The sequence below is a fragment of the Coloeus monedula genome, assembly GCF_965178545.1.
Source record: "Coloeus monedula genome assembly, chromosome: 6".
NCBI lineage: Eukaryota > Metazoa > Chordata > Aves > Passeriformes > Corvidae > Coloeus > Coloeus monedula.
In genome coordinates, this window is record NC_138786.1 from 60,653,235 (window position 1) to 60,675,084 (window position 21,850).

The 21,850-nt window shown below is 46.7% G+C and overlaps 1 protein-coding gene across 4 annotated transcripts in view; it reads left to right on the forward strand.

Annotated features, from left to right (window-relative positions):
- The window catches only part of SLC35F4 (solute carrier family 35 member F4), a gene marked incomplete at its 5' end in the record, with an annotated part of 112,665 nt that extends 90,815 nt beyond the window's left edge, over positions 1-21,850 (forward strand). Inside the window, 7 exons of one of the 4 annotated variants that reach the window (XM_082283029.1) lie at positions 450-638; positions 4,617-4,914; positions 11,864-12,083; positions 17,534-17,659; positions 18,816-19,008; positions 20,325-20,414; positions 21,515-21,850. In XM_082283029.1, coding sequence (XP_082139155.1) covers positions 450-638; positions 4,617-4,914; positions 11,864-12,083; positions 17,534-17,659; positions 18,816-19,008; positions 20,325-20,414; positions 21,515-21,756 — 1,358 coding nt within the window. In that variant the 3' untranslated portion in view covers positions 21,757-21,850. Of the gene's footprint in view, positions 1-449; positions 639-4,041; positions 4,068-4,320; positions 4,443-4,616; positions 4,915-11,863; positions 12,084-17,533; positions 17,660-18,815; positions 19,009-20,324; positions 20,415-21,514 lie in introns of those variants that run through there. The other 3 variants (XM_082283031.1, XM_082283030.1, XM_082283032.1) reach the window with 3 other exon arrangements.

Sequence of the window (21,850 nt, forward strand, 5' to 3'; positions counted from 1 at the left end):
GTGGAAAGAGGAAGCTCTCCTCTAGAGAGGCTCCCAGCCCTGAGGGAGGCAGTGGTTCCTCAGCCCTCCTTCCCAGCCTAAGGGGGAATGGTGACCTCTCCTTTGGCCTGATTCAGTGTCAGTGCTCAGGAAGGGGCCCACGTGAGTACAAATTCCTTTGACTGTGTAGACCCTATGGACGGAGCCATGGGGCTGAGAATACACTGCAGCATGGGGCTCTCATTTCTTCAGGGGGAAGACTGGTTTTCATGCAGCACCTTTTTAACTATAAGGGGGGAGAGAGTTAAGTATTTATTTACTTACTTATTTGCTTTATCCTGAGCAGAGCTGAAACCTGCATTTTTGCTGTGCGCTTCGTTTTGTATGCATTTCACTGCCAGCCTGTTTGAAAGCCCCGCGTTCCTCCAGGGACTTTCCAGCCAAAACTGATGCAAACTCTTTCTTCTCAGGTGCCTCACGATCATCTGTCATCCAATGCAAGCCAGGAGGCAACTGCCCCAGCAGACACAGAGGCATGACTAGGCAGCTCTCCCCTCTATCTGTTGCTGAAGATTCTGCTGCTCCCATTCTTGAGCTGCAGAATCGAAGTCCCTCGGGAATCTGTCGGCACAGCAGAGTCGAGAGGCAGAGCAGATCAGGTAGGAACCACAGCCGCACTCCTGGCGCCACCGCGTGCCTGCCAGAGGCCTCTTCCCTGTGTCTCCGGAGAGATGGGGCAGGGCCCGAGCATGCTGACGTTTGGTTTGCGGTGCTGCGAGCAGCAGATTCTCGTGCAGGTCCTTCCCGAGCCCGGGCGTGAGGCAGGAAGGCGGCACGGACGGGAGGAGAAGCCTGGGATTCGCAGGTACATGACGTGCATTAGGTACCCGGCACGGCGTGAGGCACGGAAGATCCTCAGAGATGGTTAGCCCTAGCACACGGTTAGATTTCACAGAGTGGTTGTGTCTCCTCAGCTTCAGCCTGGCCACAGACCAGGGCCCTTAAGAGTTCCTTCTCAAAGACAGTGACAACCTCGGCTCGCACCGCGGATGGTCTGATGAAGAGGAAGAGAAGGAGCAGCAGGTGGAAGGATTTCTAGGGAAGACCGTCACAGTTCAGAGCATCGGTCAGCTGCACGTCAGGGCTTCCATCACCCACTTCACTGCAGGAGTTTAGCTCAAATGAACCTGTAGGTGTGGTGAACACTGAGCTCTTCACCATGGTGTCCATCTGGCAGCTGCAGGGATGGGATGGTAGCAGTTACAATGTGCAGCCACAGGCCTGCAAGTCTGCTAAGCCACACTGTTGAGGAGGACAGACTTTAAATGAGTGAAGTAATTTAACTGTCCAGGTTTTTGGGAAAGAAATAATTTAATTGCCCAAGTTCTTTGGAAGACTGCTTGTGTAGATACTGTGAGCAAAAAGGGGAGGAAGAACAGGTCGGATCTCCCTTGCACACTGGATTTGGGGGAGCTGAACCTTCCTCTTGTCACTTCACCACCAATGGCAGCAAGAGCCCTTCTCATGTTGGAAAACAGAGTGATCTCGTACTCCAGGAGTACTTTCTTGATGGAAAGCCTCAGAGGGGAGTATTGGAGGTGATCATTGCTGCAAGGAGTGGATGCAGCATCTTGCAGTTAAGATCATAGCTAAGATACCAGAAAACCAAATCTCATTTTTCCAGATATCAGGCTGACATAACTGTGCTTGCTGGCACTAAGGTACATCCAAAATCACAACCCATCTTCTCCAAGAAAGGGCTTTAGGCCACTTGAGTAGTTCCTGGACATCATACTCTTCTAAACATTTACTTTGCTTTTATTAATTTTCCTTTTTATCCTGATCTTCCCTTCCTCATCAGAGAAGTCTAACTAGGACTTACCCAATAGGTAAACAAATAAAAGAATATAATTTTCTAGGGTGTAGTTGCCAAATAGCCAAAAGAGTTCCAATGAAAAGCTGTAGGTTTTGATTTTCTTCATCTCACTCTTCTGAAAACTGCAAGAGAAAGGCTTTTCTGTGACCATCTTGTCAGTAAGAATTGCACCGTGGACCAAAGGACCATGCCAGGGGTGTTTCTGCTCACTGCCTTCCACTCAGATGGCCAGTGCCACCTCCTCGTGTCACCTGTTGTGTGATCTGAATTCTTACCTGTCCTTTCATCCTTGCCAAGTCCTCAGCTCGTTTCTGTGCTCTTCCACGGATAAGTCTTTTGGTTTGTTCCAGTCCCATCTAAAAGCAGACCCTGCTAGCTTGCCAACTGTAAAATGCTGTTTCCCAGCTACTTTGGCTATTAGTTTGTTTTCTCCTCGTTATCGTTTGGTGTCTAAACACAAGTGCTTGTTCCAGCCCGAGCTTCATGACTTGGAAATCCCTAAACCTCTTTAATAGGAACCATGTGCCTGCTCACCCTGTGCCTTCTAGTTCAAGCCCTGTCATTATTTTGAAAGATATTTCTTATCTTGGCCTTTGATTCTTTGGCCAGGAACTAGGTGTGCATGTCCCATGGATTTTGAAAGCAGCTGTCAAGCTACTCTGTCACTGGGATCAATCACAATTTCACTTAAGTTAATTGCAGATATCTGGTCTAGAGTTAAGTGCCTCCAGTGAGCTTAGATGTAGATAGAGATAGATATATGGGGATGGAATGAGCTCCCCTCTCACCATGCCTTTCCATTATCATTAAATATAAAGGGCCCCCAGACAACATGTTTATCCTGAATACTCAGTTGTTTGCTGACTACATCACATGGGGTGAATTCCTGCTGATTAAACACTTAGAGCAACTCCTCACTGTACATTTGTTTCTAAAAACTTACTCAGGACTTTAAATGCAAGGTAGGTCTTGCAACAAGAGTGTGTTTCTGTGCCTTTCACTTGCACTCAGACCTGGGACTGTAACATCCAAGTCAGATGCTGATGGTACTGTCATGCATAGTGACACCAATTGCATCATTATTTTGTAATTGGAAAATAGAAAGCATGGCTAAAAGTGCTTTATTCTTCTATCATTGTGTGATTATTTTAAGTGGTAGCTGAAAAGGACTAATTGCATGGTAGTTTTACTTAGCAGGAAGACCTGCAAGTCGATGCTACTATAATATAGTCTTTTTAAGCCATTCTAACTTGCAAATAAACTGTAATTTACCTTTCAATAGATGTCAGTCATTATTAGTACCATAAAAATATCTATTTTCTCTCAGCAGCCAAGGAGAATGCTAAAAGGATGCTTGCCTTTTCAGACCCGTGGCTGATTATCCTCTGCATGTTTTTAATAAACCTGTAATTTTATTTAAATTCTTGATTCACCACTAAACAATGGAGCCACCAAATGCAGATTATTTTTAGAAAAAAACCACATCACACAATTACAACTACAAAAAGCTCCCTGTCCTAGTTAGGAGAATTCTTGACTGCAAATGCACTCCCTGCTATGATAAATCTTTTTTTATGTGTAATGTTGGTTTACAGTAATAGCTTGGAACCCTAGTCTGACATTTCTTTTTGGCTGTAGCAAAAGCATTAATGTAAAAGGAAACCAAGCCTGAGTGTGAAAAGATACCTCTGTCACATAAAAGCTGAATATTGGACAGTGCATCTATCACTCAGTGCATCTATAACTTCCCTCAAAATCATATTATTTCTTCTATATATCACATCATGTATTCATGTGACTGATAATTGATAGGAGAATGGCCTTCAGGCCATGATTTTTAGAAGAGTTTTCCCTGTTTCTTCTACCAAACTGGTGTGATGTGGTCAAACAGAGTGAATGGTTGGAGCTCAGTGCTGCCCCGGGAGCTCCCAGGACAGCTGTGTTAGTGCTCCTTGTTTTCAGCTGGGATCTAGCAAACCAAAACAGGGATCATGGGTTGCATCTCTGGGAGATGGGTCTGGAGAGCAAGTCACCAGTCAGTGAGATTAAATTCTCCCCACCTATGGTAGGAAATCTGCACTTGGGTCTGAAAACCACTGTGCTAAAATGGGAAATGCCAACTCTCCGTTTGCTCCTTGTTTATGTGCAGAGGTTTATTTCTAGGCGTGCCAAGCTTCACTTCCGTCCAGCTTCCTTTGTTAACTTCAAAAATGTAAGTACACCAACCTGACTGCAAAAAGCCTTTCTCTGCTTGGGTACATAGGACCACTAAACTGTTTCTTTTTTTTCCCCATCCCAGCTTGCAAATAAAAAAGTGATTCTGGAGTTAAAAGTCTTGAGGAATAAGAACTTGTTCCTGTCTCCAGACCTACAGGCTCAGGGAGCTCTTCTGTTGCTTATGTGCACAGTAATTGACTCTATAACGTTGTTGGTTCCAAGGGATGTATTTTTATTCTGGAGGTTTGCTGGCAGAGGGAATGAAGGGCTGATGAAGCAAATAGTGACAGCAGCTTATTTGTAATACTGTTACCTCAGCCCTCGGTGTTGTGTTTGTGTTTGGTTCTGCCTCCTTGAAGTGACAGAGATGGTATTATTAATACTTTCGTGCAGGATTTCAGTATTTATGAGACATAGAGGAGTTATAGGGAGAAGGCAAGGGATGATTTGTGACTTGGACCAGAAGGGGAGGTTTTGCCAAGCGTTGTTGTGAATGCATTCATTACATGTACAACTCTCTATTCTTCCTTTTTTTGTTTTTCAGGAGAAGAAGGAACACAAACGCACACAGAGAGCAGCAGTCAAGAGGCTGACAGCCAGACACGATGCCAGTCTTGCACATCCACGTTTCTCAAGCTAATCTGGAGATTCCTGATCATTTTGTCCGTCTCTTCCTCCTGGGTTGGGACCACGCAGTTTGTCAAAATCACGTTTGAGACCTTTGACTGTCCCTTTTTCATGACTTGGTTCTCAACAAACTGGAACATTATGATTTTTCCAATTTATTATTCCGGGCACCTTGCAACTGCGCAGGAAAAGCAGTCTCCAATCAAAAAATTCAGGTAGGCTTTATTGTGGCAGTATCCCTTTAAACAACCTAATTCCTGAGGGCTGAGCTCAGATCACTGCTGTGCTCAGTTCCACCCGTGGTGTCAGGAGGCAGAATAAAGGTCATGCTGCAGAAAACCTCATTCATAAATAGCTCACAGGAGGCTGACAGATGAGGGATGTGTGCTGAATAAAGGGATACTTGATTGTTAAAGGGTTTTTTTGATGAGTTGAAAAGGTCAATAATCCGCTTATAATCTTGCTGTTATATTGTCTAATATCTCTATATTTTGTGTTGTTGCCTGGATCAGGCCACTGATTAATCTGTCCTGGTCCATTTATGATAGAATAGCAGTGTTGGGTGCAACCAAACCAACTCCTAGCTGAGAAGAAAGATGCTCAGAGTTGAGGAGGTGGTTTCCATGTGGAAGATCATGGCTTGCTCTCTATGCTGAGCAAGTATAGCAGGATGCAAACTGCCCTTTCATCCTGCTGGAAATTTATAAATCCCTCTTCAGTAGCTCTGGGAAATCAGAGAAATACAGGGTTAAGGGAGAACCCAAAGAAATCATCCAGTCCAACCACCAGGACCAGGCTGGCTTAGCTTCCCCTTAGCCAGTTCTGAAGAAAACCACATCTAATCTGTCTCTGGGGCTTGGAAGTACCTCACATTCTGTGACATTTCACAGTTCCTCCTCCACTGTTATTTTTCCACTGATCTCACAGTGATGTGGGAGCTGCTTTAAAGGACGGGACAAAACTCAGCTCACCAAGAGATACCACACCTTGTCCAGGAAGGGAGGGGGTTCATGGGGTCATTTTGAGCTGGGACCCAATTCTGTTGTTCCAGTGCAGGCTTGCTGTGAAAACAACCTGACTGACTCCAGCAGAATTGTCTGTTCCACCAGGAATCAGCCAGCGTGGGACCCGTCCCTGGCTCCTGCTGTCACTGAGCACACAGGGAGTCCCATTTGTGACTGTCAGGGTGGAGTGTAGCAGGGCCAAACTCTTCCCTCAGCTGCTTTTTGCCAGGATCTGGGATGTAATTTGGCCCTACATTATCATTTCTGTCAAATCAGTGTGACTGAAATTGAACAGTTGCACTTAATTAAGTGCTTCTCTGCAAACCCTGGTGCTTTCTCTTTTAATGATGCTTCATTTAGATTTCTGCTGGAGTGTTTGTGAGAACATTAACCATGTCAGCTTGGCTTCTGCATGTGGGGTGAAGTAATAACAATGGCACAGCAAATAAGGAAGAAGGTGAGAAGAAATATCCCTGCAGATAAATCCCCTGCTGTTGGTTCATTGATTATATTTCTATCAGAGTGAAATTTGGGGGCAAAACATTTGGGGCAACGCATAAAAAACCCCTGTGCTTAAATGGTTGATATATTTCCCCATTTCTGTTAAGAATTCAGCTTTGAAAGTTGAGGACAGTCTTAAATGCCCACAGGAATTTCTGCAGTTGGTCTGTGAATGTGTTGAGTTGGGACACCAGTGTTAGAGCTGATGGGAATCTTCCCAGAGTATTTCTTATTCCAGATATGTCAGGAACTCACATCCTGAGGAGGAAGTAACTGCTGGTAAATGAAGATTTCTTCATGGGGACCAACTGCTTGGTCTGTGCTGTGTTACAGCTTGACTGTCCAGACTCTTTCAGTTTGGATATGGAATGGACATCTCCTCAGGATGAGCTTTGGATTTTTTTGGTAACTTAAAGAATTGAAAAGCATCATTTGTAGTTTTAAATTATAGACAGACTTAATTTGGAAAGGATCTCTGGAGATTATTTCACCCAGCCTCCTCCCCAGAATAGGGGCGTTTTCAAACCTGCATTGATTGTTTGTGTATTTTCTTGCTTTGCATTCTTGATACTGTTCTATTACAAAGCTTTTTATTACATTTTGTAAGATCTCTTGCTGCTTCGTTTGCCTGTTTTATTCCTGTGCAGTGGCTAATTCTTGTCAATAAACCCATTTGTACCTGTTCCAGGCTTGCCTCAGAGACCAGAGGTGATTTGTCTTTATGTTTCTGGAGGATGTAGTTACTCTCTAGGAGCTTTAAAGACCTAAGACGTTTTGTCCAGCAGATATTCCCAGTGGATCTGAAGCAACAGTGTCTGTGACACCTTGGCAGTGATCAGTGATCCTGTGGGTGACTTGCAGAGTGCTGCCCCAGGGTGGCAAAACTGTAGAGAGCCACTGCTCCTTTAATAAATCCCACTTGGAAGGACAGGAGTCTCAATCCTCAACTTCAGATTGGCTTTCTGAAAAGTTTAGGCTGCTCCGTACCTAAAGGAGCTGCAAGAGAGATGGATTTTTGACAAGGACATGTCAGGGAAATGGCTGCAGACTGAGAGAGGGCAGGTTTAGATTAATTATTAGAAAATAAGTTCTAGACTGTGGCACAGGTTGCCCAGAGGAGCTGTGGCTGCTCCATCCCTGGAAGTGTTCCAGGCCAGGTTGGATGGGGTTTGGAGCAACCTGGGATAGTGGGAGTTGTCCCTGCCCATGGCAGGGGGGTGGAACTGGGTGGTCTTTAAGGTCTCTTTCAACCCAAACCACTCTAGCATTCTATTATTATAATACTTGAGATTATAAGTTGTGTATTTCTTACCTTTCACCCTTTACCTTAGAGATTCAATCTTGTGGTCTGAGAAAATAATTCATGGTTATGAACTCCCTGCTGCGTTTAGGTGAAGGGTCTTGGTTGTTTTCAGGCAGGGGACATGGCTCTTGGTATCCCCTCAGCACTGTAAATAAAAAGTGTGTCCTGCATAAAGAGCTTGAAACTCCTTCCACTAGTGCTGGGTAAGATGATCTGAAGCTCAGGAAGCTCAGCAGTAGGAAATCAAACCCTGCCAGCGTTTACCACAGCAGAAGAAGCTGCACAGACCTCATTGAGGGTCCTCATGCAGTTGTGGTGTGGAGTAGGTGGGTGACATTTTCAATGTCGATACGTTTTGCCTCCCCATCTGGCGTCTTGGCTTCTCAGGGACAAACACTGTGACACTGAGGAGCTTCCTGCCAGGATGTACCCACGGTGTCAGAGCTGAGATTGGTGCTGCAGGCTCTTCCCAGCCTCGAGCCACTGGCCAGGGAAAGCGTTGGTAGGTGGAGGTTTAATGTGAACAAAACACACCAGGAAGAGTTGGATTTCTTGGAGAACAAGAAGTGAGCAGAAGGGCAGGCTGAGCCATAAGTAGCTGGTATTGTACATGAAACTTGTCACTGCGGGTTTCTCACCCACAAACCTCTCCTTCTGTGTTGCAGCAGTAGCTCAGTCCAGCTCCTCCAGCCACTTGTGGAATAAACTGCAAATCCAGACTTTGACTGCAAAGGGCTTTTCAGAGGAGACATGAGGAACACCATCAGCACAAAGCTAGGCTTCCCATGGGCCATTCCTGTGGGACACAGCATTCCTTGGTGCTGCCCCCTGAGCCAGGCACTGCTTATGTGAGAGTTCCACGCAGAATTCACTTTCCTTTTGCTCCAGCTCTCCACCAGACAAATAGAGCTGGTCAGGCTCTTTCTGACAGTTCAGATTCGGTCAGTCCTGGGAAGACAACTCACCAGTGTGCTTAACCACACTCAGTTTGGTGCCTGTCCCCTGCAGTGGAGCTGGGAGGCATTTTATGGCTGCAGATGCCGTCATTCAGGCAGAAGCACTGAATGACTTGTGCTCACAGCAGGTGCTGCTGTGCTGTTTGCTGCCCTAATGTCACTGTGGCCTTGCCAAGTTCTAATCCAGGTGATGTCACTGCATTCTCTGTGTTCCTGTACCCCAGGTCTCTGCCTGTTTGCTGTTTTGTTCTGTGAGCTGCTTATAACCAGCTGCTGGATTTCACTCCAGAGGCTGCTGTGTGTCAGGGGGGAACAAACCCGTTCCTGTGCAGGGCCTGGCATCAGAATAACTGAGAGGGCACACAAGCTATTTAGTGGGTGCCAGAGGCAAAGCTACACGACTGCCTGAGGTGCTGTAATTCCTGAGAGCATGGCATGCTGCCCAGAGCTGATGGCTGAGGGCTACCTGCAAGTAAAAGGAGTTACTTGTGTTAGAGAGCAGGTTTTAAATAGACTTCTTGTGCATTTGGAAATAGTTTTTGTCATAGTTTCAGGGTCAGCTGCCCTTAGCTACGTCTGTGCCTGTAAGTCAGCAGCCTGCAACATTATTTGTGTGGGGAGGCTTCCAGGGAGCCCTCTCTCCTGAGCCCAGGGTTTTAATCACTGTCATGTCTGATGACTCCTGCAAGTTTAATTTTAGTTGCATGTCAAAGAGGCTGAGTTAACCACTGAGCCACCATCCCTCACAAAGCCTCAGGCAATCTGCTGTAGCCGTGACTGGGAAAATAAAGTATTCTCCCCATCTCCTCATTGACTGAGCATTATTCATGGAGCTCTCCTAGGCACAGGGGTGAATTCATCAAGTCTCTGCCTCACTCAGCACGACCCTGTCAGAGACTTTGCTATATTTTCTTCACTGAGAGTTGAGGAACCACCACCGCCTGTTTTTTCTGGTCACTGCTGTGTGATGGAGGCCCTTCCACCTGCTTAAAACAGCCCATCGCCTGGGGCCTGTGAAGCATTTCCAGATTCTTTTCCTAGCTGTGCATCCCTGCTCATCCCTCCCACTGCCTCTGGGAACTCAGAGATAAGTGCCATTGCTGGGGCAGCCACAGCTGCCTCTCCCAAATCACTGACCAGGTGCCCAGAGCCTGACCCAGAATAATGTAATAACCACTGAGCCTTCCTCCTTGGAGGATTCACCCTGTCGGGGCACTTGGATCCATCCTCCTGGCTCTGCTCTGGGTTTGTCTGTGTGCAGACATCCCAGAGATCTGCAGGACAGCAAAACCTGGCCCGTTCTGGCATCCGGGTCCAGCTGTGCCCCGCATTTCTGGAGGCAGCCCAGGCACCTTTCTGCCTTGTTTTAACACAGCATAGGCTTCTTTCCTCTAAAATCTTGACAGCTCCTGAGGCAGGCTGGATTTATCATGATCCAGTCATGCCCCAGAAGTGATGGCAGAATTCCCACCACAGAGGTCCGGAGTTCACAGTGCAGGTCTGTTCTTGTCAGGACATGGGGCACGCTGGCTCTGGTGTTGTGGAATGGTGACACAGCCATGGTGCACCCACCTGTCTTGAGGTGAGATGTGGTCTGAGCCCAGAATCACCCTCTGCATCCACCTGAGTCTCAAGGGGAAGCATCTTTTATAGGTAAACTGCTGTATCTGTGTGCCAGGAAACACTGAAGTGCCACCTGTGGGTCCTTTCTCAAACAGGGAAACTTGTCACCTCTAACTCCTGTTGAAATCAGTTACAAAAGTCTGCAAAGTTAGGCACTGATTTATTTGCTTCCCCAAGTGCTGGCTTTGTATCTCAGATAAATGATGCACACAAGTAGCTGGGTTTTTTTATATTTTAAGCATTTTTATCCTGATCTTTGGTGAACAGGACTCTGAGAACGTTGAGGTCAACTAGAGTGAAGGAGGTAATTAGCAGATCTACCAGCCTGAGTGTTAACTCACGGGATGCCCTGGAACAGAGTTTGAGAATGGAATTTATTATTACCAGGAATGACTGCTTTGTACCCCAGGCTGTCCTGGTGGCAGCAGAAGAGTGGTTATTACGTAGAATCATAGAATCATTTAGGTTAAGATGTAGCTGATCTCAGTTATTACACAGATGTTACTATTCTACTTTCCTCAAAATGAGAGTGATGGTTTCCAGTCTTAACAGTGAAAAGCTGCAATGTTTTTAACAGCAAAATTCCCAGGAAATAGTAAAAATGGTTAAGGGGCCCTGAAAACGATTTCGTCTTCCAAATCAAGGTATTTAGCATACCACCCCCAGCACCCTCAAATAACAAATATATTTGATTTCACATTGCAGTGCAATCTTTGAAGTTGCTAATTAGTTCTGCATAGTGGGTGCTTCAGCAGTCTTCCAAACACAGCCATGTTTGGCTGTGAGCACTTTGGAGCCCCAGAGCCTCCGGGCATTTGGATGATTCCCTCCATGTCCCTTTCCTTGGAATGATGTGCTGCAGGTTGAGGGTGCCTTGGTTCACTCCACTGCTCTTTGGGGTCACTTGTGAGACCTCCCATGTTTTGAGCAGTGTCAGAGAGCCTGCCATGCCAAGAAGTGAAGCACACTGGGAATATCTTCAGGAATACCTTCAGCCAAGGGTGCAGACAGTGGAGTTGCTAAAAAACATCCTTCCCTGATTCCTGGGAAAGGCAGGGATTCCTGAAATCCTAAGAAGCAAGCAGCTCACTTGAGCTGTGTGTGACACAGTGTTTGGGAAGCTGGAGGTTTTCTTTGGAATTTAATCCTCAAGGAAATACCTCCTAGAAAACACAGATTTTCACTGTATAATAAAATGAAGCTGTTAAATACTTTTCCCTCCCTTTCCTGTCTTCCTCACACACTCCTGTTTGCCTGGCTCACTCCCACTGCCTGGTGGCTCCCTTCCCCACCACGCTGATGTATCTGGCAGTCCTTTTGAGTATCTTTAGGCAGTTCTTAAAGCTTCCTTGGCCATACATAAAAATGTATTTCAGTAGGAATGAAAACAGGGCTTGGAGCAATCCAAAAAAAGAAAATTGGCAAGCTGCAGAGAAAAAATGATGATTCTAATCCTTGTGCTCATGGCCTTGAAGGCAGAGTCTGGGAGCTGTCAGAGCATTATAGATAACCTTCATTTCTGTGTGTGAGTTCCTGGGATTATTGTTGCCCAGAGTGTGATTATTCCAGGTAAGTTACTTCTTTTCTTCTTTCGAAATTGCTCTTTTAAGAAGATTGTAGGTTGTTTTCCCTATGTAAATTAAATAATGGATTCTCTTGGGCGTGTGAAGTAGTTAGGAAAAGCACAGGAACGATAAAAGCCTAATGAATGTTTGTTGTGCTGGAGTGAATGCTAAGGAAAACCCTGGCTGAGACTGAAACTCTTTTCTTTTCGTAGGGAATGCAGTCGGATTTTTGGTGAAGATGGTCTGACGCTGAAACTCTTTCTTAAAAGGACTGCTCCCTTTTCTATTCTGTGGACTTTGACTAACTACCTGTATTTACTGGCTTTAAAGAAGCTCACAGCCACAGACGTCTCTGCCCTGTTCTGTTGTAACAAAGCTTTTGTCTTCTTGCTTTCTTGGATTGTGCTCAAAGACAGGTTCATGGGAGCAAGGGTAATGAACGTGCCTCGTTTTCCTCTCTCTCATGTTTTCATAATTGCACCTAAACCCATCAGCCGTGGTGCTGCCATAGCACTGCTGCACTGGGGTGTAGATACACCATGAAAACGTTTCTCATTTAGTTTTATAATGCAGGCCTAAACCTTAGGATCAGTTAGAGACCTCAGAACTTCAGAGGGAATTCAGTGTGGGCATTTCAAGGAGCTATTACAGCCAAGTGTAACTTCATGAATTACAACAGAAGAACTTCCAGTTTCCTATAAACCTATTCTGTCTTGGTTTACTGTGCTGAAGTTTAGTTCATTTTCTTTTAAACTTAGTGATGAATGCTTAGGTTCTAACCAAAGCGGTTTTATTTCTTGTTTGGGTAGACATACAGGTTTTATTCCTTATTTTCAATGTGTGATGTATTTTTCTTGTGCTACTCTGTCACTTTTCACACACACATGTGCATGGCCAAAACTGCTTTAAAAGGAACAAAGCTGTTTTGTATGAAGGCGTGTTTTGCACTGAAGTGTTACAGGACTCGCTGCCAGTAAAATGGACCCTGCAGAAATTTAAAACAGAACTCAAAATGATGTGCCCCTGGATCTGGGGAAAGCAAACTTGTTCCCTGTAATTTTCCATACACAAATCTCCCAACATGCAGCAATGTAAACTGTTGGCTTCACACCTTGGATGAGGAGTAGTGAGGATTTCTGCCAGTTCTTTGATGCAAATTCCCCCCTGAAATGGCTCAAGGTCGTGTTGGGCACAATCCTGACTGAATTATTGAGAGCCTTGAACCTTCATTAGGGGCAGGTTGGGGCCAGGTGTGATGGGTGTGACCAGAAGGGACCACCAGCAGCTGGATTTAAGTTCCGTGGAAAGCGTGGAAGTGAACCAGTGCTTGAAGGTAAAGCCAGACACCTGTGTGCCTATTTCATACACAGCTGAAAACACAGAAACATCAGGTGAATGGGACCCACGCTCAGCCCACTGACTCACTCAAAGAATAAACAGGGTTTAAAAACCTCAGTTCTCCTCTACAGAAGTAACAGGAACAACTACCCCCCTCTGTCCCTTGATCATCTCAGGTTCCAGCTGAAAAAATTGAAAATTTGGTACCCTTTAAGCTAATTTTTGTCTCAAAGCAACATCTTTCTGGGAGAGCAAGCATAGCTCTTGTATTCTCCTAGCCTGCTCTGTTGAAGAAATCTAGAAATAAAAGCTATTTTCAGTTATTATTTATTTTTCACTGGTTAAAAAAAGGTTGCCATAAATATGCATTAGTATTAGTGCTGTAAACACTGTGGGGTTCACACAGGAAAAACCTGGCAGGAAAAGTGAGCAGCAAATCCTGCACGTGAACTGGATTTCACTGCTCACTGGCAGAGCCTGCATGCCCATTGCTGGAGAGGTAATTCACAGCGTTTTCCAGCAGCTCTCCTGACAGAATAACACTTAATGATGTTAATAACCACGCAGGAGAGAGTTTGAGAGCTAAAATACGACAGAGCAGCACAAACCCAGCTTTTTGTGCTCTGAATGCCTCAGCTGCTCTCGCCCGCAACGCCTCGGAGAGCAGCAGGAATTGGGTTATTTGGACAGTGAGGACATGAAAAGAAATACAGGTTTAATCCTATACCCTGAGCCATGTTTTTGCAGAAGCACTCTGCACCCAGGAGCTCAACCAGCTTTTCCAAGGAGCTCAGCTCCCAGCAGCTCTTCCAGAGCTCCAGAGCCGTCGGGCGCATCAAGGTGGGGATGCTCCAGTGCCTGGGACAGCAGTGGCTCTGCAGCACATTCCCAGCTCCTTGTGTGCCCAGTGTGGCTGCAGCAGTCCCCAAACTGGCCATGGATGCCCACGGGCATGTGGGAGCTGCCTGACATCCCTCTGATCTCCTGGCACCACTCCTGCTCAGCTGCCAGCCGGGCTGCAAGGCTGGATTTTTAGGTGCCACGTTTAAAGACAACCCTGCGTTGCTGGCCACCCTGTGGAATGGCACAATCCCACCTGTGGGAGCAGTGAAAACTGCAGAAGGGTTCCCCACCAAGTTTCGGGTGCTTGTGGCTGCGTTTGAGGTACCCAGAGTGTGTGCTCTGCAGGGACAGCCACGTGCCCTCAGTGGTGAAGCTGTAGCACCCACACCGTGAGAGAAAAACACCAGGGGAGGTTTAGGTTGGGTATTAGGAAAGATTTCTTTACAGAAATGGTGATCAGGCACTGGAACAGGCTGCCCAGGTAGAGTCACCAACCCTGGAAGTGTGCAGAAAATGTGTACATGTGATGCCTGGGGACATGGTTTAGTGGTGGATCTGGCAGTGTTAGGGTTGGACTCAATGAGGTCTTTTCCAACTTTCAACGATCCTCTGGTTCTATTTATCCATAAAAGTAGTGCAGGCAGAGCTTAGGTACCTTGCAGTACCTCCTGCCCTGGGCAAGGACACACAGCACAATCCCTGCCTGCACCCTGACCTTCGCTTGGACACTTCTGAACATCTCTCTCTCACATTAATAAAGTGCCTCTGTTACACTTTGGGAAGTCCTGACAGCTTTGGAACACAGAAAGCACAAATATTTAAAAGACTTTATGTATTTGAGTAGTTCTGCTGGCTTTTGCTGCTTAGATTTAGACACATGCTTATGTGTTTGCATATTTAAGCCCTTGGTTGGGCTTCATCTGTGGAGTTGAATCAATTTTTTTTAGGTAGTTTGGGGACATTTTTCTGCCCTGAAAATGTTGAATTTTTCCTGGAGAGAGTTCTCTTCCCATCCTTGAAGGTGTTCAAGGCAAAGTTGGATGGGGCTTGGAGGAACCTGGGATAGTGGAAGGTGGACCTGGATGATCTTTAAATTCCCTTCCAACCCAAACTGTTCTGGGATTCTGTGATTCTTTACTACAGCACCTTGTTTTCTACTGTGCTCCAAATGTTAAAAAATGTTTCTGATAAGCCACTGGTTGGCCTTGTTCTCTTTCAGGGAAAAAAATAAAAGAGGCAAGCTAATTTCATTCCATACCTAGGAGGCTCCAAAAGAAAGTTTCTATGCTCTTCCATTAATTAAAAGCCTTGTTTAATGAGCTGACAGCCACCTTTGCTTCCCTGCGACCTTGCTGCTGCTTGTCAGCACAGAGCAGTGCCCAGATGTGAGCTCAGGTTTCTAAAGCCAGCACCTGAGGCAGGTTCAGGTCAGCTGTGCTGATGCCCTGGTATGTAACGTGCAGGAGGAGCCTTGAGCGTGAAATTTAAATAATGTTTTTGCTGTTTTCAGTTTCAGGTCTTACTTAGGTCTCAGGAGGTGTTGTTGCTCCACATGTGTCCATCATTTTAGTTGTTTCAGGGACAAAAAAGTGCTTGGCTTTATAAGTACTTGATTAAATTAGGAAACTGGCTCTCTAAAATTGGTGTAGACAGACTGGGAATGAGTTTTTCATGGTAGGAAGAAAGGGGATGATGGATCTACTCATTTTCACTGACACAAGGAAAGGAGTGAGCAGTGAGTGCACCAAGAGTTAAATCTCCATCCTTGCCCTTGGAAGAAGGGGATTACTACATTGGGCTCTTCTGTTTTGCCTTCTGAGACAGACACCCTGCTGGAAATACTCCAGCTGACAGCTGAAATCCTGAATTTCTGTGCCGGGCAGGACGTGTGGAGCAGCCTGAGGTGATCCAGCCAGGCAGTCTGGCAGGGCAGGGGGCGTTTCTGGGCGCTGAGAGGAGAGGCTGTGGATGTCTGAGGGGTCCTGGCTGTCATTTGGCATTGCTTCGAGGCTGGGACTTCTGTGGTGTCTCCCAGGATGGCCCAACTGCTGGAATGTGTTATCCTGGGAAGGAGAAGGGGGAAACCTCCTGGTCCCCTTTTGCTAAAGCCCCCCCAGATCTCATCACACCACTGGGAGGTGCCTCCAGCCCACGGCATTGGGGGATCTGGATTTCAGCTGCCATTTCATGGTGAATTTGGAGCTATCAGTGATACCTTCAGGTTTAGGTGGCAGCTTTGTTCAACTGTATCTTGGAGCTGGGGTGTTCCACATGTAGGTAATGTGGGATATAGACTTGCAGTGGGGTTTGTGACTCTGCCTTTGGCACAGCCACTGCCATGTGAGGGGGCACCTGTGTGCCTCAAGGACTGGTGAAATAGGGCTGATGGTGAGGGGGAAGGACTTAAAGCTGCCCCCAGGAAATGAGTTTTCCTGGGAAGATGTTGGCCTGGATACCTAAGGGATTTAGGAGCACTGACATTTTTACCTGGAGTCTCAGATTAGCCCTGCCCTGGGAGTTAATTCTGGGTTCCCCATTGTCCCCTGTGTGGGAGCACCTTCACCTGAGTCTGTCATGTGTCCCTGTCCGGTGTGTCCCTTGAAAAACAGTTTTACTCTACTGACTGGCTCTGCTGAAGTTATTTTGTGGGACTTTTTGTGCTTAATGCCTCAGTCTGGCTCACATCTGCTTGGGATTAGTATCAGTGGTTTTTCTGGGACTCGTGGTAAAACTGTGAGCTCTGAGAGTCAGGCTGCTCTGCAGGAGGGCACATGTTTGGATCAAGATGCCTTTGAAGTCTGTGGGCTGAAGCTTAGATTTATCTAGGACTAAATATTTTTTCAATGAAGTTCAGTGATGTTTTCAAGAAGAGAAGCGCCCATGTCACGTTGGTGTTGGCTCAGGAGTTGTGCACTGGCTCAGGAGACACCTTTTCCTCTGCACTCCATGGAAGTTGGGTATTCAGTGTCTTTGAAATTCACACTCCACATTTACCTGCTGAGGGCAATTAGGTGGAGAGGGGGAGTTTTTAAAAGAATAAAACACTTTGGGCTCTCCACCACTTCCTTAAGGTTCTTGGAGTCAAGACCCAGGATTTCAGATACTCTGTAGTTAATGATTCCTGTTCTTTTTCTTTGAAGCTCCTTAGATGCTTTCTGTGGGGTTTTCAAAAGAGACCAAAAACCTAAGCACAAAGGTAAAGGCTTCATGAAGAAATCTGGTCATGTCTGTCCAAAAAAAGATGGCAGGGCATGGCCAAAACATCTGGAAGAGCTCCCTGTGGTACCCTGCTATTCCAAAATACAGGGCTCATTCCCCTGGACTAAATTTCCAGGATGTTTGGCCATCTAATGTTTGCATTTCAAGTCAAATTGGTGGCATTGCTAAGTATTTCTCTTGTTGTGCAGCACAGTCTGTCTTAAAATTTCTTGATCTTGCAGTTGCCTCTCCAGGGTGGAGGTTCAGCTGACAAAGTACATAATGATGGATGTTCTGTCAGTAGGCCCCAGCAGAATTTGCAGTGATAGGTCCATTTCCCTATCAGTGCACACACTTTCATTATGCGTTACATCTCTCCCACGATCTTTCCCATGTAAGGGAAAACAAGAAAGCTCCAAGTCAGAGCCAGTGGGTAGTGACGCTGTGAGGAGCCCCTCCCAGTGATGATCTCAGCTTTACATTGCTTTGCTTTGTCTGTGCAGATAGTGGCAGCAATAATGGCAATCACAGGAATTGTCATGATGGCATATGCTGATGGTTTCCAGGGTGATTCAATTATCGGGGTGGCCTACGCTGTGGGATCAGCCTCCACGTCTGCGTTGTATAAGGTAGGTCACAACTGTTTCTTGGCACTCCTAAATTCATTACCACTGGCTGTTAAAAAGACACAAGTACAAGGAGAATCGCTGTGAAATCAATGTTTTATTCTGTTCGTCACTCCTGCATCATTCGTGTTGTGACCAGGCGATGCCACAATGTCGGGAAGTCTACCATGAGGGTAATTAGTTGTCACCTGCCAATTACCCAGAATGGCTTTTCTTGATGAGTCTTTAATGAAATCTCCACTGCCATGCCACGAGGAGTTTAAGGTCATTTTTTAATCATGCCAGTGAAGTTTATCAGCACTTTTCAAAGGGGCTTTCAAAGGGTGGTTTCAAAGGGGCTTTCCATGTGCAGCAGGGAGGAGAGCCAGGGAAATGCTGCTTTCTTTGGGCAGGGATGGCCAACTCATCCCAGGTCTGCACTGCAGCTCCCTGGCACATGCTGGGCTCTGAGCCCTGGTGTGAGCCTGGCACAGGCAATTCATTAGAGACACCTCTGCTTGGAAGAAGTGGCTGCTCTGGAAGGTGAGGGATGGAAAAGGCAGGGATGTGTCTCAGGAACAGGTTGGGCTGAGTGTGGCTGTGTTTATTTTCAGCTGCGTGTGTAAAGTTTGGAGTGAGTTTGGAGTGAGGATCAGAAGCTGCCCTCACAGTTTTGGACTTCGCTCATCTCACTCATAAATTCATTGTGGCCATTCACAAGTCACTCAAAGTTCATGAATTTAGGCTCATAGAGGACAAGTTCTCACAGAGTGAGCCCCTCCTGGCTGGTTTTCCTCTCAAAGCAGGGTCATGCTGTGGAAGTCACTGGAGTCCTCTCCCAAGTCCCAACAGTGCCACACTCAGCCCAAATCCTCTACATTTGCTGCATGAATGGTGTGTCCTTGGGTTCTTGGTTTATTCTTGGTTTTTCCTGGGTTCTTCTGCACTTGCTTCTCGTGGCATTTGGAGTTATGCAGACTCAGCCATCCCCGTGGTAAAGACATGTTGCTAAAACACAGGAAAGGGCACAAATCTGACCAAAGATCCCCTTGCAGAACTCTTGTGCAGGAAAAGGGCCAGGCTGTGGCATATTGTGCTTTGCTCCACTCTCCCCAAGGAAATGGAGTGCTTCCGTGATAGGTATGAAGTCTAAACCTCTCCTCTCTCCTCTCATCTCCAGGTTTTGTTCAAGATGTTTCTTGGGAGTGCAAACTTCGGAGAAGCGGCTCATTTCGTGTCTACCCTGGGCTTCTTCAACTTCATCTTCATCTCCATCACCCCCATCATCCTGTACTTCACAAAAGTGGAGTACTGGTACCCCTTCTCTGCTGTGCCGTGGGGTTACCTGTGTGGAGTAGCTGGTCTCTGGTTAGGTAGGTGATAAAAAAATGCATTTATTTTTCTGCAAAACTAGCCTCGGGCACAAGCAATTTCCCCCTGTCCCCTTAAGCAGCAGAGCTCTCTCACAGATTAATTCTGGTCCCAGTGCAAACTGGTGCTCCTTAGAAATGATTCGTGTTTTTCATTACACTTTATGAAACATTACTATTAATTGATATATAATTAATAATTGATATGTAAGCATAGTTATAATTAATAATATTTAATATTTAACAGTAATAGCAGGGAGTAAACATGAAGCAGCCGTACTAATTGCCCATTTTTTCATCCCTACTGCAGTTCCACACCAATGCCCCTGTCTCTGGCACAGCTTGGCTGCTGTAAATCCCATTTCAAAGGTCTGCATGTTCCCAGCCAGCTCCTGGGGGATGTTTGTGCACTGACAGGGGGCCCCCCAGTGCTGGGACATCTTTCTGGGGGTGCTGCAGGTTCTGGGCAGGGCTCACATAAGGCTCCCTCTTTCTGAGCCACAATTGCCAGCAAAGTATCTGTTGGATTCAACCCAGGGGCATTTTAATTTCCACATAAAACAACAGCCTTCCTTCAGTAAAGTCTCTGTTACTCCATAATTGAAGAGGTTTTTGTCTTGCTACACGTTTATTAAATGGCAGCAAAGAGAATGTCGTTGCCCATCCAGTCCTGAGATGTGGCCAGGCTGGCAGCTGAGCTGCTGGGAACGCCTTGAACTGCTCTAACCACAGCTGCAGCTGCCCCCTGAGCTCCTAGGGGACCAAAATTAGGGATCATTTATCACCCAAGTGTATAAACCCAACCATGAGGGAGCAACCTTGTGGAGCAACCTCGTGTTCCTGTTATGCAGGGGACTCAGCAGCAGGACTGGGTGGTGGGTGATCAAACATAAGTTTGCTTTTAATCTTTCAAGGACAGGTTAAGGAAACTTAAGCAAACTATAAGGGTTTTTTTAATCTTTCAAGGAAATTGGAGCTCTCTGGGAATGCTGTCATGTAAAAACAAACAAACAAACAAACCAAAAAACCAAGCCAGGTTGTTTTTACCTGATTAAAGCCTGGGCAAAGCCATGGAATATGAGTGTGATAACCTCAGTCTTACAGTTTGTGAAAGGCCATACAGCTCTCCCCTTTCCCCTGTGAAGAATTTCCCTTGATTTCCTGCTCACATGGAAAAAACCAAAAATTAATCACTTCGTGACAACTCTCTCATTGTGGTGTGGATACTTAATGCCACGTATTGTACCTGTAGGGTCAAGGTGGAGGAGAAATGTCTCACTCTGGTGTATTATTTTCTCTGTTTCTCTGTTTTTCCTTAGCTTTCAATATCCTGGTAAATGTTGGGGTGGTGCTGACCTACCCCATCCTGATCTCCATCGGCACCGTGCTCAGCGTCCCTGGAAATGCAGGTACCAGTGCCACGACTGCTGCTGGGAAAACAAGCCCATGGGCACTCAGAAAGCAGTTTATTGCCTAAATAATCTGCTGGGTGGAAATTTTCTCCAGAGTCCTGTCGAACAGCCTCTGTCTCTGCTCCTCAGTCTCCTCAGCTTCATCCCTCTGGGGGTTTGAGCACAAGAACGCATCTGGTTTTAGGGGGATGCATCTGTGAAACAATGTCTGAGCCTGAGGGCTCAGGTGTGCTGTGGGTGCTGGTGCTGGAGCTCAGGCTGGGCCTGGAGGCACCTGGAGCTCTCTGCCCCACATGCTGCTTTCTCCCCATCCCTGGTCCCTGCCCCCTGAGGAAACACTCTGCTGGTGCAGCCTGTTGTAGATAGAGTTACCATAAAGGGCCTTCTCTATCAGAGCAGAAATCACAGAATCATAGATTAATTAGGGTTGGAAAAGACCTCCAAGATCATCAAGTCCAATCTTCAACCATCACCGTGCCCACTAAACCATAAAGTGAAGTGCCATGTCCACTCATTCTTTGGACACTTTAAGGGTGGTGACTTCACCACTGCTCTGTTCCAGTGCTCTACCACTCTTTCAGTGAAGAATTTTTTTCTAATGTCCAGTCTGGTCCAACCTGAGGTCTTTTCCCGTTGTCCTGTCCTTGTTCCCTGGGAGCAGAGCCCTATCCCCCCCTGGATGCCCCCTCCTGTCAGGGACTTGCAGAGAGCAAGAAGGTTCCCCCTGAACCTCCTTTTCTGCCGGCTGGGCCCCTCCAGCTCCCTCACACTCCCTCCAGCTCCCTTACACTCCCTCCAGCTCCTTCACCATGGACATCTTCAGGCTTAATCCAACCCCTCAGGGTTGGATTCCTCCAATCCTGCCCACAGCAGTGAGGGACAGGGGAGATGTGGCACCTCCAGTGCTGCACTGTCAGGTCAGAGCTGTTCCCTGGGCTCAGGGAGCTGCTCCCTCTGGAGATTTGAGAGCCACAAGGCCACTGTGACACCCAGAGTGCAGCCCATGGTTTGATTAGCAGCCAGGGATGTGCCAGGCTGCCCTTGGTGCTGCCATCCATCCTGCTGCAGGTTTGATGCTGTTGTTTTCCTCCTCCCAGCCGTGGACCTGTTGAAGCACAAAATGATCTTCAGCGTCGTGCGGCTGGGGGCCACCATCATCATCTGCATCGGGTTCCTGCTCATGCTGCTCCCCGAAGAGTGGGATGAGATCACCCTGAGGTTCATCAACAGCCTGAAGGAGAAGAAGAGTGAGGATCACACCGAGGACATGACAGAATCCAGTGTCCACACGAGGAGCAGGAGCAGAGCCAACGGGACAGTGTCCATCCCGCTGGCGTAGGGCTGGAGGACTCTCCCTGCACGCAGATGTATATTCTGTGAATATAGCTTAACTTTCCTCACCACCTGTATGCTTCAAAAGATGTCATCCAACC